This window comes from Euprymna scolopes, chromosome 29 (genome assembly GCF_053919585.1).
Source record: "Euprymna scolopes isolate OS-2025 chromosome 29, ASM5391958v1, whole genome shotgun sequence".
Lineage (NCBI taxonomy): Eukaryota > Metazoa > Mollusca > Cephalopoda > Sepiida > Sepiolidae > Euprymna > Euprymna scolopes.
This window is the reverse complement of record NC_136510.1, coordinates 71,010,765-71,027,326: the sequence shown is the minus strand read 5'-3', so window position 1 is coordinate 71,027,326 and position 16,562 is coordinate 71,010,765. Positions and strand designations below refer to the sequence as shown.

The following is a 16,562-nucleotide window of genomic DNA, read 5'->3' as shown; positions in this document are numbered from 1 at the left end:
CTGTATCGTTATTTTCATGGAAAGTGTTTGACTGAGCTTCAGTCTATGGTCCCCCCTCGCCAAAATTTCACAAGAAACACTCGTCTAGCTGTAAACACTATCAATAATTCCCCCCACTCTTTATCTGTGCCTAAACCTAAATGTAGATTCCATGAACAAAGCTTCTTTCTTAGAACTGCACGCTTGTGGAATTGTCTTCCATTTTCCTGCTTTCCAGCTGACTACAATATGGTTGTCTTCAAGTCTAACGTAAACAAGTTCTTGATGAGCCGTCCCACTTGTTAACAAATTTACCAAATTTCCATTACTAACGATTACTATGTTGTCCAATTTCTACTGTACACTCTTTAACCCTTATCCTCGAGTGGCCTCTTGGCCTTGATAAGTGGTGATGCCTATGTAAAAAAAAGAAAAAAGAAATTTAGTATAATCTGCTAATCCACACATGGGATGACATAACACTGAAGGAAAGAGTATGCAGTTTGTTTTTCTCTCTCTTTCTCACTGGTCTAAGTAGAGCACAAAATAGCATTTTCAGATCTATGAGTCACATGTATGGGATAAACAGAATTTATCATTACAAACTTTATTTTACAATTTTTTTTACATATAAATCACTCCAGACAAAGCATGAAGCCACTTGAGGTAAGAAACTAACCAGAATGAAAGATGGTTATTGAAAAGATAGGAGATGCTTGTTGGTTTTAAGTCTTGAAAAAAGCCAAGGCTGTAAGTAGAACAATTAGCAGGAAGAGTTTCACCAGCCTGCAGTTTCAAATCAAGTTTGTGTTTGGTATGACATTACACTAGATCTGGTTGGAGCCTTGGGAAGTATGAAATCACCTCTTAGTTACTATTATTCCCAGCTCCATTCTGACCCGAAGTTGCAATATCTGTTACGGTCCCATCTGTTATTTAAATATGCTGTTTACAAAAATTTTATATACAAACGATTCATTCACACACACATAAACTTGAATGCCTACTGGAGAGAACTTGAATGGCTAGTAGACACTATCCTCAAATGTCTAAAGTCTCTGTGCAGGGGTATGTCACTACAAGTAAACCCTGACTAAATATTCAAAATAACATGGTATTTGCAGCCCAAATAAGATCTCCTCGGTATGGTTAAACCACACTCCAAGTTATGGTAAGTTCGAAGCTGGATATGCCACCAGACTAGATGAATTCTTGTCCTTAAATCCAGTAAGACCAAGAGCTCACAAGAAAGACATACTATAACATACTTAAATGGTCAGAAAGTGGAAAATTATGTTCTCAACTTCTTTACCAACTCTGTGTTTGAGAGGTAAAGAAGAATATTAATAGAATATTTAAATATTTATGTATCTCATATGGATATCAAGTGTTAGTCCTTAAGAAGGAGCCTCTTGATTTATGAAAACTTCAACTGAAGTAAATTTGAAAAAAAAAAAAGATATATATCGTGTTTGGTTTAACGTCTGTTTTACATATTTGCAAGTGTTTGACAACTTTTAGAAATTGACTTTCAAACTATCTAAGTCTTTATTTCTCTCAAATCCATCCTTATCGCTTCCGCACTGTTTTCCTTGATCTCCTAACTGACCTTGCTATCTCAATTGTTCTAAGTTCATTAGACAAGATCTACAGCTTTAGTAGATTATACTTGATCATCAATGCCCCTGTAGCCGTCACCATAACAAACTATTTTCGCTTATGGATTTATGCCTCCTTGTTGACTGATACGGCCACACACTGACCAGTCAACTAATAGGGCGCATTAATCTTATATGCTCCTTAAGGAACTAATTACCTCTGTCAGGAACTAGCCAGCATCCACCAGAGGAGTTCAGACCACCAAAGAAGACAAAAGACCTCTCTACTCCCACTCTCTGTCCACTGAATCCCCCTACAACTACTTCATTGAAGACCTCCACTGGACAACCTGGAGACATACTTTAAGTTTCTTCCTCCCGATACGAGAGCATCCAAGAACTTTCTATTTCTTTCTTTCACTTTGGACTCAGTTGGTTTTCTTTCGAAAAAAAATCTTTTCGTTGTTTTTTTCTAAAATAAGGGGTTGATCAATTACTCTGTTTTTGTGTTGCAAATTAATCTTTTATTAGGGGTTTTGTGCAATCACACATGAAAACTTACCTTAACCCCGTTAGGTCAGTATTGTTCTGGTTTCATCAACCATGATGATCATGTAAAAGTCTTAAGTTTTATGTTATTCATACTTAGTTGTGGATTAAATAAAATGTTCCATTTGAAATTGTGTATAGATTCCAAGGAGACAACCTTAAAGACTTCTGAAGGATTAAATGTTTTATCTATTATTATAAATTAGTAAATATTTGAGCTTAGATGTGTGTATGTAATGTGTATATCACCACCCATGACATGCTTTTTCGGTAGACATTCCTAATGCATAAAAATCATTCTCAATTTCTTGTGGGGTGTTTGTGTGTAATTTTTTTTTTTTTTTTAAAGTTAATTTTTTTTTTCAAATAGTTTGTTTTTGTTCATTTTTTTTAATTTTTTTTAATTTTGTTGTGAAAATTTATATGGTCCACTAACATTAAGAAAAAAATAACCTTAATACATATAAATATAATATTATATATATAATACATAAAAAATAACCTTAATACATATAAATATAATATTATATATATAATACATAAAAAATAACCTTAATACATATAAATATAATATTATATATATAATACATAAAAAATAACCTTAATACATATAAATATAATATTATATATATAATACATAAAAAATAACCTTAATACATATAAATATAATATTATATATATAATACATAAAAAATAACCTTAATACATATAAATATAATATTATATATATAATACATAAAAAATAACCTTAATACATATAAATATAATATTATATATATAATACATAAAAAATAACCTTAATACATATAAATATAATATTATATATATAATACATAAAAAATAACCTTAATACATATAAATCCCATCCAAATTGAAATTTCATTAAAACTTCTGATTATTGGTTCCCTTGTAAAAGGAGGAATTGGACCATTCGTTTTTTCACACTTTTCTCAATAACCACTGCTGGAATTTTCTTTTAAACTTTGCACAAACATTAGTCATGGTGAAAGTAAATTTTTCACTCATGGAGAAGGGCCCCGCATGCTCAGCTTGTTTTCAAAGATATTAATTTGAAAAACTTGTCATCTGTCTTGTCTTATTTCCTTTTGACATTTTGGATTTGACAATTTCTGGCAGCTTGATGTTCCAGTCTGCAGGTTTAGTAACCTTGAGGATTAATTTCATTGTTTAAGATCCTTGCTTCCAAGTTTTATTTTGGCTGTTCAACTTTTTTGCCAGCCTCCTATCCCAAGGTCTCTATATTTTCTTAATGGGTATATACAGCCTCCTCATCATAGGGTATCGGAGCTGATGTGCCAGGTCTGATCTGACTTGACATTGCATATTTGGTTACTTCTCTGTCATTATGTTAAAAATGAATGAGTGAGGACTGGGAGGGAGCATACTCACCTCTGTGAAACCTCATGCTCTCAAGATGCCCCCACCACCTCTCCGAGTATTAAGAGGAAAATATGATTCTTCCTTTACCATATTTAAAACTATCACCTCTCACTGAACTCTTTTTTAAAGAGTTCTGCCCCACACCACCATCATGATCAATTTTATCATCTGATTTCTCTTGGTCAGGTATCTGTTGTTTCTTGCCAGCCTGCAATCTCAGTCTCCACGTTAATGATCTTGAGGATTGATTCCATTCAAATTCCATTGTCTAAGTTTCTTGTTGGTGGTTTGCATCCAATTTACCTAGAGTCATTTTGCTTTTTACCTCAAAGTCTCTACATTTTCTTAGCCAAGAATCTCAAGTTGAACTTATTATTTTTTTTTTGTCATAAGATTTCAAATGATTCATGAATGGTTTAGTTAGATGACTTTTCTTTTATCAAAGAAAGAGTTTAATCTTTTTTTCTGCATATGCAAAACCCCATGTCTTTTTTTCACATGCACACTCAGTTACTCTGATGATAAACTTATTTGTAAAGTTTCCTGTTTTTTGTTTTTTAACCAAAATTCATATTTTACCAAATGAACATTTCTCAAATTATTTTAAACTAACAGGACTTATGTCCTGGCTTTGCCCTCGATAGAATATAATATAACTTTGACTTATTAATTTTATTTATTACGGACTATTATCCTCATATTTTTTTTTCTTAGTTTTTTCATGACGTTTCAGCCAACTATCCAATGGGCCTGTGGCGCAGTTGATAGACGTTGAATCTCTACAGTTCCAGGTGTGAATTGTCTGAAGATAGCAGTTTCAATCTTACTCAAAGCCGGCCATGGTTAGACGACAACAACTACGGAAGGCAGTAATTGCAGTGGATGCAGTCAGGAGATTCAGAGTTCCTATCTGTCGCGGTTACCACCTGACGAAGGCCAGAGGAATAGTTAGCCGAAATGTCATGAAAGAACTAAGAAAAAAAAAAGATGAGGATAATAGTCTGCAAAAAATAAAATAAAAAATTAATAAATAAAACTCATCTCAATAATGAATTCCAATTAAATAATATAACTTTGACTTGAAACAGATCTGTCAACTCAATTAATTGTAATGATGGTTGTAAATTTTCCTTTTTTTCTTCTTTTTTTTCCATCAAAAGTGATATTTTACTAAATCAGAATTTTAATTATTTTAAATGTGGTTTTACTATTTATCGCTTGTACATCAAGTTAGTCATTTTTGAGTTGGCGTCTTTCCACACACACACACACATGCATACACACACATACACATGCATACAGGTAGCCATTTGGAAATTCATCTTGATTTCAGCTTTTTCTGCCATTTGACTACTCATATCCTCACTGACAAGATTATGGATAATTGTTTGCAAAAAAATTTTTAGAAAGAAACTAATTTTATTTATCTTCTTTCCATTTCAGACAAGATCATATTCCTCTAATCCATCAGGTTCGATGGGTGACTTAAGTCGCCGCGATGGCAGCAGTATGGGATACCGGTCTGACAGATCTCACGCTTCCACTCCTGATCTGGTTGATAAACCAGCAACCAGATACATCCGAGGACGCAGAGACCCAAATTTTCAACCACGTCCTCCCCAATCTGACAGGAGCGATGGATCCAAAACGTCAGATACACAAGAAGGATCACGGGATCAAAGAGATGGATCACGGGATTATAGAGATGGAGCCAGACCAAGAGGACCTCCAATGGGTCGCCCACCTTATCGTGGTGGTCCCCATTACCGTGGAGGAGGTCCACCACGTGGTCCGCCAGTTAGGGATCCCAGAGATTTTGACCCAGCACACCGAGGCAGAGGACGTGGCGGACCTAGAGGTAGAGGACGTGGTGGACCACCACGTGGCCATCCAGCTAACCGTGTACCAAGACCTCCACCCCCAGATGAAAGTGGTAGAATTCCAAGAAGAGATCCCATAGATTATGACCCAAGAGGCCAGCCGCCACCGTCTAAAAGAGATGCTGGGTATGTTTTTATTTTTTGCTTTAAATCAAAGTTGGAAATAATTCATTTTGTTTTTAAATTGCAAAGTTGCTAGAACATTTTATTAGGAACAGGTGAATTGTTCTTCATAAGGATATTTTGATTTCTAGTAAGGATATAATTATACCTTACGACACAATGACTATATATATATATATATATATATATATAAGTTTAGTGGTTAAATTTAAATTCTGAAAATCAAAATATAGACACATATATTTGAGTTAAGAATTTATTGTTTGACAAAAGGAATATATAGAAGGGGTTATATTAATTTCCTTAATCCATGGATTTTCAATAATGGCTCATATCATCAGAGGAAATGAAATGCGGTTAGCAAAATGTTCAGCTGTGAAAAGGCACATATTTTGCTTTTCAGCACAAATATTGAAAATAGTTTTTTGGGTGGTGAATGATAGTTATATCAAAATAATTAATGGAAAAGGGAATTTCATACAACCTGGGCAGTCCATTATCAGAAGGAGTTTAATCTGTATCTTATCTCGCTCATATATATATATATATATATATATATATATAATTTAGGAATTTAAATTTTATGATTTGAAACAGTTAAATTTCAAATCTACAATTTTATATGCAAAACAAAGAATAGTTTAATAAGTATATTTCCTTAACCCATGAGTTTTCGATAGTTATTCATCTCCTCAGAGGAAAAATATTAGCAAATATTATATATGGTTTGCACCTAATTTGCTAAAGGTAATAAATATAGAAAATTATAATTAAAAGTTTTTAAATCATCGAAATATGTTATATATAATAGAAAGTAACAACCTAAACATGCCCATTTGCATAATTGTTTTACTTGGTTTTATAATAAATTAATGTTTGGTGGTATTTATTTGTAATTTTATTGTCCTAGTTTCATATATATTAGAATAAAATAATAAAACAAATCCGACAGCAGTATGAATTAAAAATAGGAAGACCCAATTACTCAGTGTTTCGCCCAAAGGTTTTGTGGACATTTTCATGAGCAAAGAAAATAGTTAAAAATGGTACGTCTTATTTTTTCTTTTTTAATTTTTATCTATGCATTAGAATAAAATAGATGTTTAATTAGGTATCCCTATGCTAAACTCCTAAGTAATTAAAAGTAGCAAAATATTTCTGTTTAGCCATGTGGATGAAGATTATTTTATGCCATCTTTCAGTTCCAATTGCACATTAGACAATTGTCATTTTTATTCTCTTTATTTTTTGTTAGTTATTTCTAATTATTTAATTGTCATTGTCTTTATAATTTTGAATAATGCATCTTTTAAAATGATGTATTTTTATTAAAAAAAATATTGAACTGATGGGGAAGGTTTGAGAATATGGCGTTAATGGGTACTTTTTTTTAATACACAATTTTAATTGTTCATCTATCTTTTTAATACACAATTTTAATTGTTCATCTATCTTTTTAATACACAATTTTAATTGTTCATCTATCTTTTTAATACACAATTTTAATTGTTCATCTATCTTTTTAATACACAATTTTAATTGTTCATCTATCTTTTTAATACAAAATTTTAATTGTTCATCTATCTTTTTAATACAAAATTTTAATTGTACATCTGTCTTTTTAATACATAATTTTAATTGTACATCTGTCTTTTTAATACATAATTTCAATTGTACATCTGTCTTTTTAATACATAATTTCAATTGTACATCTGTCTTTTTAATACATAATTTTAATTGTACATCTATCTAGATTTCCAATTATTTGAAAACTCTGTGCTTGATTAGTTAGACTACAAGAGCTTAGAACTGCACACTAGTGGAACTCTCTGCCGCTTGCCTGTTTTCCACGTCTTCAAGTCCAACATAAACAAACTCCTGACAAACTGCTCCCTTAAGTAAGATACTCTATCAAAACCCCCAGTACTAATGATTACTACAATACTATCTCATTGATTACCGTACACACAATAACCCTTATCCCTGAGTGGCCTTCGGGCCTTGATAAGTGATGATCCCCATGTAAAAAAAAATTTAAAAAAAGAAGATATATAGATATGTTATTATTTGATGGAGTTTCAAAATTTTGTACCTATAACTTATTTATTCTTGTTTTTTTTTTCCAGGCCTCTTGCATATTCCTCAGACGATTCTAGAAGTATAAAGAAAATTCCCTTGGAATCTTCATCAGAATCAGAACTTTGATAAAAATCCATTGACACCACCGAAGCTTATTCATTGATCAACCATTCAACACTAGTATATATATTTTTTTATAATTTTTTTTACAAGTTCTATTTAAAAAAAAAAAAAAAAAAGTATTCTTAAAATCTAATTTTAGGAAATAATGCTTTGAGTTAAAAAATAAATAAATAAATAAAAAAAATGAAATTTAAAAATAATCTGGTCGAGTACAGTGTATTTTAAAATTATTTTACTTAGATGTGCCACAGCTGGAATAAAGATGCTATTTTTTTTTTTTTTTTTTTTTTTTTTTGTAAAAGAAAAAATCAATGGGAAATCTTAATGTTTGGTTAGAAGTGCAAAAAAAAAAATGTTTCTAGTCAACTAAAGAAATTTACCTTGAGCACAAACTTTATTTAAATAAATAATTTTGTGTATAGGAGGTGGGCATATAATGTTATCAATACCAGCACTATGGAATCGGCTGATTTGAGTTCTAATCCAATTTTGTGTTCCCTGCAATAATTTATAATAATTCTTAATATAAAATAACTGAAGGAAGTTAGCTGATATTTTTACCTTTTTTTTAAAAAGAGGAATTATCTCCCTTGCATTTTATGCCTTTTAGGTAATCGTTTTGTTCTTATCCAGAATTTCCCCTATATTAAAAAAAACAAAATAAAGAAAAATCTGTATGATGCATGGATACATAAAGAAACGAAAATATCATATTCCAAAAATCACATAAATTGATCAAGTAGTTTTATTTTTCTAAAGAAAATCACTTTTAGGCGAGAGCTTAAATATATTTCAACATAAATTTCACAAGTTTAAATTGTGTTTAATTGTCTTTTTTTTATTTAGATTGGTATCAAAATGGTGGACAAGGCAGACATTCTTTGGTTGCTCATATTTGATCTTCTTATTTAAAAATAAGACTATTTCATCCATTTATGTGATTTTTTAACTATATTTTTGTTTCGTCACAAGTACATCATACAGATTTTTCTTTATTTTTGTTTTTTAATATAAGTAAAATTCTGGATAAGAACCAAATTTTCTCCATTGTAATAATCTTTCTTGCCAGAATAATTATTTTCAGAAAGGAACTTGAGTGGATTGCAAAAAAAAAAAACATTCTCTAAAGATAAAAAGAAAGAAATCACTAGACAATCAAATATCAGTTTGTCAAATATATTGCTATTTAGGTTTTACTTAAAAAATCTGACAAGATAATTTTATATGTTGGGTAATACGAATGTAACATTTTTTGGAAAATGCTTCAGATTTACACTCAAGAAAACCTAATGTATTCAAATCTTTTTTTTTTTTTTTTGTAATTTTTAAAGTGTTTATGGTTATATTAAGTCATTTGCAAAGAATATTAATGTTTTCTCTTCTTTCTAAACAAACTTCTTTATACAAAGCTTCTTTTTGTGTGCATTAAATTTTCAGCATATAATAAGAAAAAAGTTAAGAGTTTCTCATTATTTGATAAATTCAAATTTAAATAAAAGCTCTTAACTAATATTTTCAAACACAGTTTCTGTTGAGTTTAGATTTCATAGCAAAGCCTTTTTATTACTTCTAAAATAAAAGTGAACTTTTTTTTAAGTTCGCTTTGCTATGTTATCACAGAAATGGCAATTTATTTAGAATCTAACTTTTGAATTCAAGAGAGAAAAAAGTGTTATTTTGTATGTAGTCAGACAACTAGATGGATACTGAAAAATTTCTAAATGTTACTAGAGAAAACATTTTTTTAAAAATAAAATTGAAAATGAAAAATCCAAAATTGATACAAGTTCTTTTGTTTTTTGATTAGGGTGTGACGAGTATGTAAAAAAAAAAATTATCCACTTTTTTTTTTTTTAATCACAAGTTTAGATGCTAATAAACACCCAAGCATCATTTCTACAGGATATTAAGTTACATATGTTCACCAAAGTCCGTCCTACAATATTTCTGCTCTTTATTTCTTTTTATGTCTTTATAAAGGTTGAAAGGAATCAAACACATTCTTTAATTTTGTTCTTTTTGAAATCAAAATTTGTGGTTAGGATATGTAACAAATTCCCTGAAAATGAACTTATGATTGGAAACAAGCAATACAAGAATGTAGATAAAAATTAAAGATTTTGCACTGTTTTTAATTTCCAACACCTCAACTATTGCAAGCCTTGGTGCAACAGATAATGTTATATTTTATGGAAATTGCTTGTAACAGATTTCAAATCTTATTAGATTTTTGTTTTCTGGATCGAACATGGATCGGGTTGTAAGTCTCTATAATGCAAAATAGCCAAAAATTACATATAAAACTTTAATTTCATGTGACAAAAATATCAACATTTAAGGTTTGAATTTCTAAAGAAAAAGGATGTATTAATTGACAATTAAAAACATAAGATAGTTGTTTTTGTATTTTAGGATTTTTCATATTTAGTCTTATTTTTACATTAAAATTTTTTATTAAATTTGCACAATGTCTTCCAAATTGTAATACAATACTATATTATCATGGAATTTAAACATTCCCTCGTGTACATATATATATATAATTTTTTTAGTTTTATATTTTAAATGGAGGGCGGTCTGGTCATGTTGGGTATAATTGTGTACATTCCATGGGATTGAAAGTGCCAATGTTCATATCTTTGTTTTAAAAACTTTGTCCTAAATTACCTTTTTTTTCCACCAACACTTTAAGGTTTTTCTCTACACAATCCCCCAAATGACTCTTTACTCACCTGCCACTTTCTCTGGTTTCATTTTGACTTGAAATATGTTGAACCAAGTTTAATAAACTTCAGGTTCAAATTAAAAAGAAATGTTGATCTTATTTTATATACATCAATCATAATCTTTGAAAGTTTATATACATTTTTATGAATATTTCTTTAATTTGTATTAAAAAAAAACTATTCATGTTGAGTATTATTCGTTTTTTTTGTTTTGTTTTTTCTTTTTCAAATGTCTAAATGTCCACGTCTATGTGACAAAAAAAAATTGAATAAATTTTTGACTACAAAAATAATGGAAATAAAAACAGTGTTTTTTAGTGTGTGTGAAAAAAAATCTGTATAAACCTTTTCATAATAAAATTTTATGATTATTCCTATAATGATGCAAATTATCTATCAAAAATGAAATTGATATTTTCTGCAAATAATTTTTTATATTTCTTGTAAAGTTTTCATATTCTCCATTAACATTACTTCAATCTTGCTTTGTAAATAGATATTCAAAGAAATATATTCATAAAAAATCAAAATTGGTTAGCAATTGTTTTGTAAAGCAAGTTTTGTAAGCAAGGTTTACTGGATGTGTATCCACCATTTTTGCTACAGACGGAATTTTATTTGTGTGTAAATCCAAAGTTAATTCACTTTTCATGGGGTAATGGAAATAAAATCCAGCATACTGACTGCATCAGCTCATCAATCATACATTTTTGCTCAAAAGTCACATCATAGTCAAATCCTGAATTTGTTTCTGACTTTTGCAACCATCCTTCTGTTGATCCTGAAGAAGTATTTGTCTTTTGGGTGTCGACTCCAATGAGCACTGTCTCACGCATTGTGTCTCTTCCACAGATATAAGGTTCAAAACTTTCCATAATTAATTGTGAAAAAAATTTAAAAAACAAAACTAATGTAAATAGTCACTGTTTTTATTTTGACGAGGCAGACAAAGTAAATAAAACAATTTAAAAACATGCAAAAAAGAGTTAGCATTTGAAAATTACGAACAAATATTGTCAATGCCCTATTTAATTATTTACTGGTTTTTAAAATTATCCTTCCATGACTTATTAGTTTTTTTGTTTTTTTTTAAATCATCTGATTTTTATCATAGATGCTCATAATTTTAGAATATTAGTGTATATCCATAATAAACAAATCCATAATAAACAAATTTTATTTTGTTATTAATTTTATCTCATTCCATTTAAGCATTGCAGGTTACCTTTTATTAGTCGAGCAGAGCTACCCTGTGTTGCTCAGGTCCATAAATAGAAAAGGTTAAAAAGTGTGGTGTAACATCTTTTTTTTTTTCTTTTTTTTTTTTTTTTTCTTTTTTTTTTTTTCTTTTTTTTTTCTTTTTTTTTTTTTTTTAACTTTTCTCTTTCCTTTCCATTCTGCTTTATTTTGTTTTAATATATGAAAAATAATAATAAAAATGTAAGAAATTAAAACTCACTTGAGCCTTCAGTTTTAACGTTCTTTCTCCTGACCTATATTGGATTTCTTATCTTCCCTTCCCACTCAACACTATAATGAAACAGATATTCGTTTATGACAAGTAAAGAATGAAATAAATCTGACAGTAGGAACTAAAATGGGAAAGAAGAGACCTGTAACTTAAGTCATCTCAAACGTTTTATCCAACTGTTGAATGGGGTTTTTCAAAAATAAAACAGAAGTAGCAAAAATTAGAAGATCTGTAATTTTTATGAATATATATACTAATAAATTTAAATATGGTTAGGCAAGGGAAAGTTCCTCTCATAACGTAATTACCAGCCTAATTGACTTTTAATGAAAATTTCCATTTTCTTGCCAAACTAATCTTATATGGAATTTTTTATTTTTTACTTTATTTGTACACATCCAGTAACTAATCTTCCTACAAATTTGCGGATTATGGTTCTTGAAAATGATATGTGAGATGGGTTCCTCGAAAAACTTTCTACATTAAAAAAAAAAAAAAAAATTTGATTTTTAAAATAAAATCGTACAATTGCTTCATTGGCTTTTGTTGAACTTTACTAACACAATTTTCCAAATTATATGAAACAGGATTGGGAGGGGGGGGGATAAATATTTGGATAGAAAATAATGAATGTTTTACTTTTTAGGGTAATGTTTTAGAAAGGTTGTAATTTTTAAGATTATAGTAATAAATGTAGCTAGTGTTGAATATTGCTTCCAAGAATCTTTATTTTGTAAAAAAAAAAAAAAAAAATGTTTAAATAAAATAATTTTCAGCTATTTTTGTCTGAGGGAAAGTGCTTCACAAATTAATGACGATTATTTCCCTTGATTTTAATTGCTTTCTGACAATCAAAAATAGAAAAATGAGTATATCAGTCAATCTTTTTTAAAAAATAAAAATTATTTGATACTACCTGTTCTATTCAGAATACAGTGAAGTCAGTTTTGTTTTTCACGTTTATTTGTTTGCACACATTTTAAACTTAAAAGAAATAAAATTAAAAATTGTCAGGGGCCAATCAAATTACAGATACGTTTCTGCACCTTATCAAGAACCCTCAAATGAAACAGAAATTCACCAGCTCAATTATGACAACAGTACTCTATACATGTTTTGATAGCATATTTTGAGGATCTATATTGGTTTGATTTGTTTTATCGAATAATTACTCTTTTCCTTTTTTTTAAATCCTAAACAAAGTGGAGAAAAAATATTCTAAAATGTTCTTAATATCTTCAAATATTTATTCATAATTTTGTTTTTACAGAAAGGTAATCACTTATGAAGGCTGATGACCATGGAGATGGAATGAAAGTTGAACCTTATGAAAGAATTGAAGATGATTAATTGAATAAACTAAGTTTTGTTACTTGTGGGGATGATGTATAACAGGAATCTGTTGACATTGGATTTGAAAACAACTATGTTATAGTTGAGAGGAAAGCGGCTCTGCAGCAATGTGTTCCACAGACATGGAAATTTTACCTGTCGTTAGGAGTAGCAACAACTCTTCTATAAGAAATAGATTGTAAGGAAAGGAAGAGTTCACCATGCCTTCTAGATTTCGAAGTCTGTGCAGGCAACAAATGTTGCAGCAGTTCTCCATCCAAGGGTGTATGTGACTTTTGTATATGTTGAGGATTTTATTATGAGTCGGGTACTTTTTGGAATGGTAGAATGATCAAACCTTTTCAGGGACCTTAGCAACAGATCAGATATAAATCTTCCATTGTAGATTTAGGAATATCATTAATAAACCCCCATACCTCAAAAGCATGTGGGTTTGATCTCATCCGCAAGGATAACATGCTTTATAGTAATACAGAAATGCTCTGCTGAGCTGGCCCCTGTCCTCTCCAAACTTTGCAACAAATGCTTTGACGAATTTTATTTCCCTGATAGCTGGAAAATTGCCTCTGTGATACCAGTGTTCAAGAATTCTGGTGAAAAAAAAAAACTGACCCGCAAAATTATTGTCCTATTAGTCTCCTTCTACTCATTACTAAAATCTTTAAATCATTAATCAATCTAGCGATAGTACATCACTTTGTTAATGCCAAACTTCTTTTTGTTTCGTTTTGACCAACAATATGGATATCCTACTGATTATTTCTGGATGTTGATAACAAGAATGAAGTCTTTGACAAAGTCTGGCATAAAGGTTTTCTCATTAAAATTAATTCATACAATATTAATGGATAAATAATATAATGTTAGGTTGTCCTCAATAACTGTGCATATAAACATGACATTTAGGCAGGTCTGCTCCAGAGGTTGATCATTGGACCTTTATAATTTTATAAACGACCTCCCTGGTGCAATTGTGTCTGAGATGAATATATTTGCTGATAACATCATGCTTTATTCTTGACATGTGGGGAAAAAAATGAACACTCACATATACAATGCAATGTTTGAATTCTTAGAAAATTAGTCTCGGTCTGTAGTGGAATAGGGACATAAATGGTAACATTTAATGCTGCTAAAACTAAGCTGCTTTCTTTAACAATCCTAAGAAACTTTTTAACCACCAATTGTTATGGCTAATAGCACCATATGGCATTCACTACAGGTAACATAAATTCGAGCAATACATTGAAAAAATTGCCAAGGTTGCTGCAAGGAAGGTGGGCTCCATCTACAGTGCTAGAAAACTTCTTATATCTGCCAGCATTCTATATCTCTACAAAGCCACCATTCGTACACTTATCTGGGCTAGTACATCAACAATCAGACCCGTCTCTCCTTCTTAGACAAAGTTCACAAAAAAGCTTCTACTCTAATCAGTTTCAGAATGTCTACCAAACTCAAACCCCTTTCTCATTGCCACAGTGATGCATAACTATGCTTGTTTTACAGGTACTTCAACGGAATGTGCCCTGATGAACTTGTGGCACTGATACCCCCTCGACACAAATAGTCCAAGCAACCCAGCAATGATGATGAGATGTGTGTTAACACTCATATCATATCTGACTCCAGCTGACTGCTGCAGTTGTGATTTCTGCTTTAAACAATTTTGCCTCCTCATAGAAAAAAAAAAAAAAACAATATATTTCCATGAATCGTTTCCTATAATTTATTTTTTCTGCAGTAGATTGTCCTCAAATAACACTGGTAGATTTACTCATTTCAATTCCTTCATAGGACCCTCCCTTTACCCTCCCAGGACAATGTTACACACATTTATTAGCAGTGTTACGGTTCATGTTACAGATTTGAAACCGCTGTCATTATTCATATCAAGTTTCTTATAGCTTCTTCACTATAAACTGATTGTTAGGACACTAGAACTTTCATTAAGGAGAGTTACCTCCCTACTTCTGTTATTTGACGTCTCACAGGGAGATGTGAGAACAGCACGAGACAGACACTGGTAGGCTTGAATAAAGCTGAGCTGAAGGAACTCAAGTTATATATATATATACATATATATATATATATATAATATTTTATTTATATAGACAAATATTACATAGTTGCTACAATGAACATGCTAATGTTTCAGAGCAATTGGTTTATTAAAAAACCAAAAGTCCCTCGACAGGTGACAGAAGTAAAGTTTATCTGCTATTCAAAGCATCTGGTTCTTAAAAGAAAAAAGTGAAACATTTTTTTTATTTATAAAAATAAAATATTAGATCACTAACTTGAAGTGGAAAAGTGTGATATTAAATAACATTTTAGACTTAAAAATAGAAGGCGATGTGAGAAAGAGGATGTCAAAGCTTAGTAAGAGAAGGTAGAAAGAGAGGGAAAGGGAGTGACAGCTAGAAAGAAAAAGAAGAACCGAAAGATGTAAAGAAGACAGAAGGGGTCAGTATAGTTACATTACATTGCTATAAGAAAAGGGGAGGGGTGAAAACAATATACCAAGTTTACAAGCGTTTAAAATAAGATGTCAATGAAAAAAGATAACGTAAGGGAGAGGGTAGATAAGACCAGGTTAGTAGAAGTGATTTGTAGTAAGGCTTCCACATAAATATTTATATGCAGGTCATAAATCTAGCAGGACAAATACACATATATACACACATATGCGTGCAAAAAAAAAACTACAAAAGAAAAAACTGAGACGACTTTATATAAAGGTAAATATGCTGTAATATTTTTAGCATAAATATATTTATACATTATTTAATTTAAAATTAAAATTTCCAGTAATGGAAATTAAAGATATAATAATAATTCTGATTTTCTTTATCAACGTCTCTCTGGAAATGGATGGGATTCATTTCTAGAGGATTTCCCTCAATCCCGGCTCCAAACCAGGAGCTTCAAAGATCAAGGGTTTTTCTAAGAATGTTGGTGGTACCTACAATAGCAGACGTCTGAAGGCCACCTAAAACATCGGGATTTGTAGTTTTTTCAATTGTCCTTCCAGACGACTTTATACTACTCCTAGCGTACCAACTGCGGTCTGAATTGTTTGTGTTTTAACCTCGTGTACACGCCTTATCTCCAAGGCCAATGGAACATAATTGCTTTATTTCTCGTTCTCGTTCTCTCTCATATTCCTGTCCCAGGGTACTGAAAAGTCTACAATTATGCTCCATTGGCCTTGGAGATAAGGCGTATGCCAGTTTTTTTTGACTTTGTCAATTACAATCAAATCCGGACGATTATGTTC

The 16,562-nt window shown here is 30.5% G+C and overlaps 1 protein-coding gene across 1 annotated transcript in view; it reads left to right on the top strand.

The window, feature by feature from the left end:
- LOC145252709 (uncharacterized) overlaps nucleotides 1-10,654 on the top strand; it is a 67,265-nt gene extending 56,611 nt beyond the window's left edge. The window contains exons 4-5 of the mRNA XM_080112536.1: nucleotides 4,971-5,533; nucleotides 7,657-10,654. Coding sequence (XP_079968662.1) covers nucleotides 4,971-5,533; nucleotides 7,657-7,735 — 642 coding nt within the window. The 3' untranslated portion in view covers nucleotides 7,736-10,654. The remainder of the gene's footprint in view (nucleotides 1-4,970; nucleotides 5,534-7,656) is intronic.
- The last annotated feature ends 5,908 nt before the right edge of the window (nucleotides 10,655-16,562 follow it).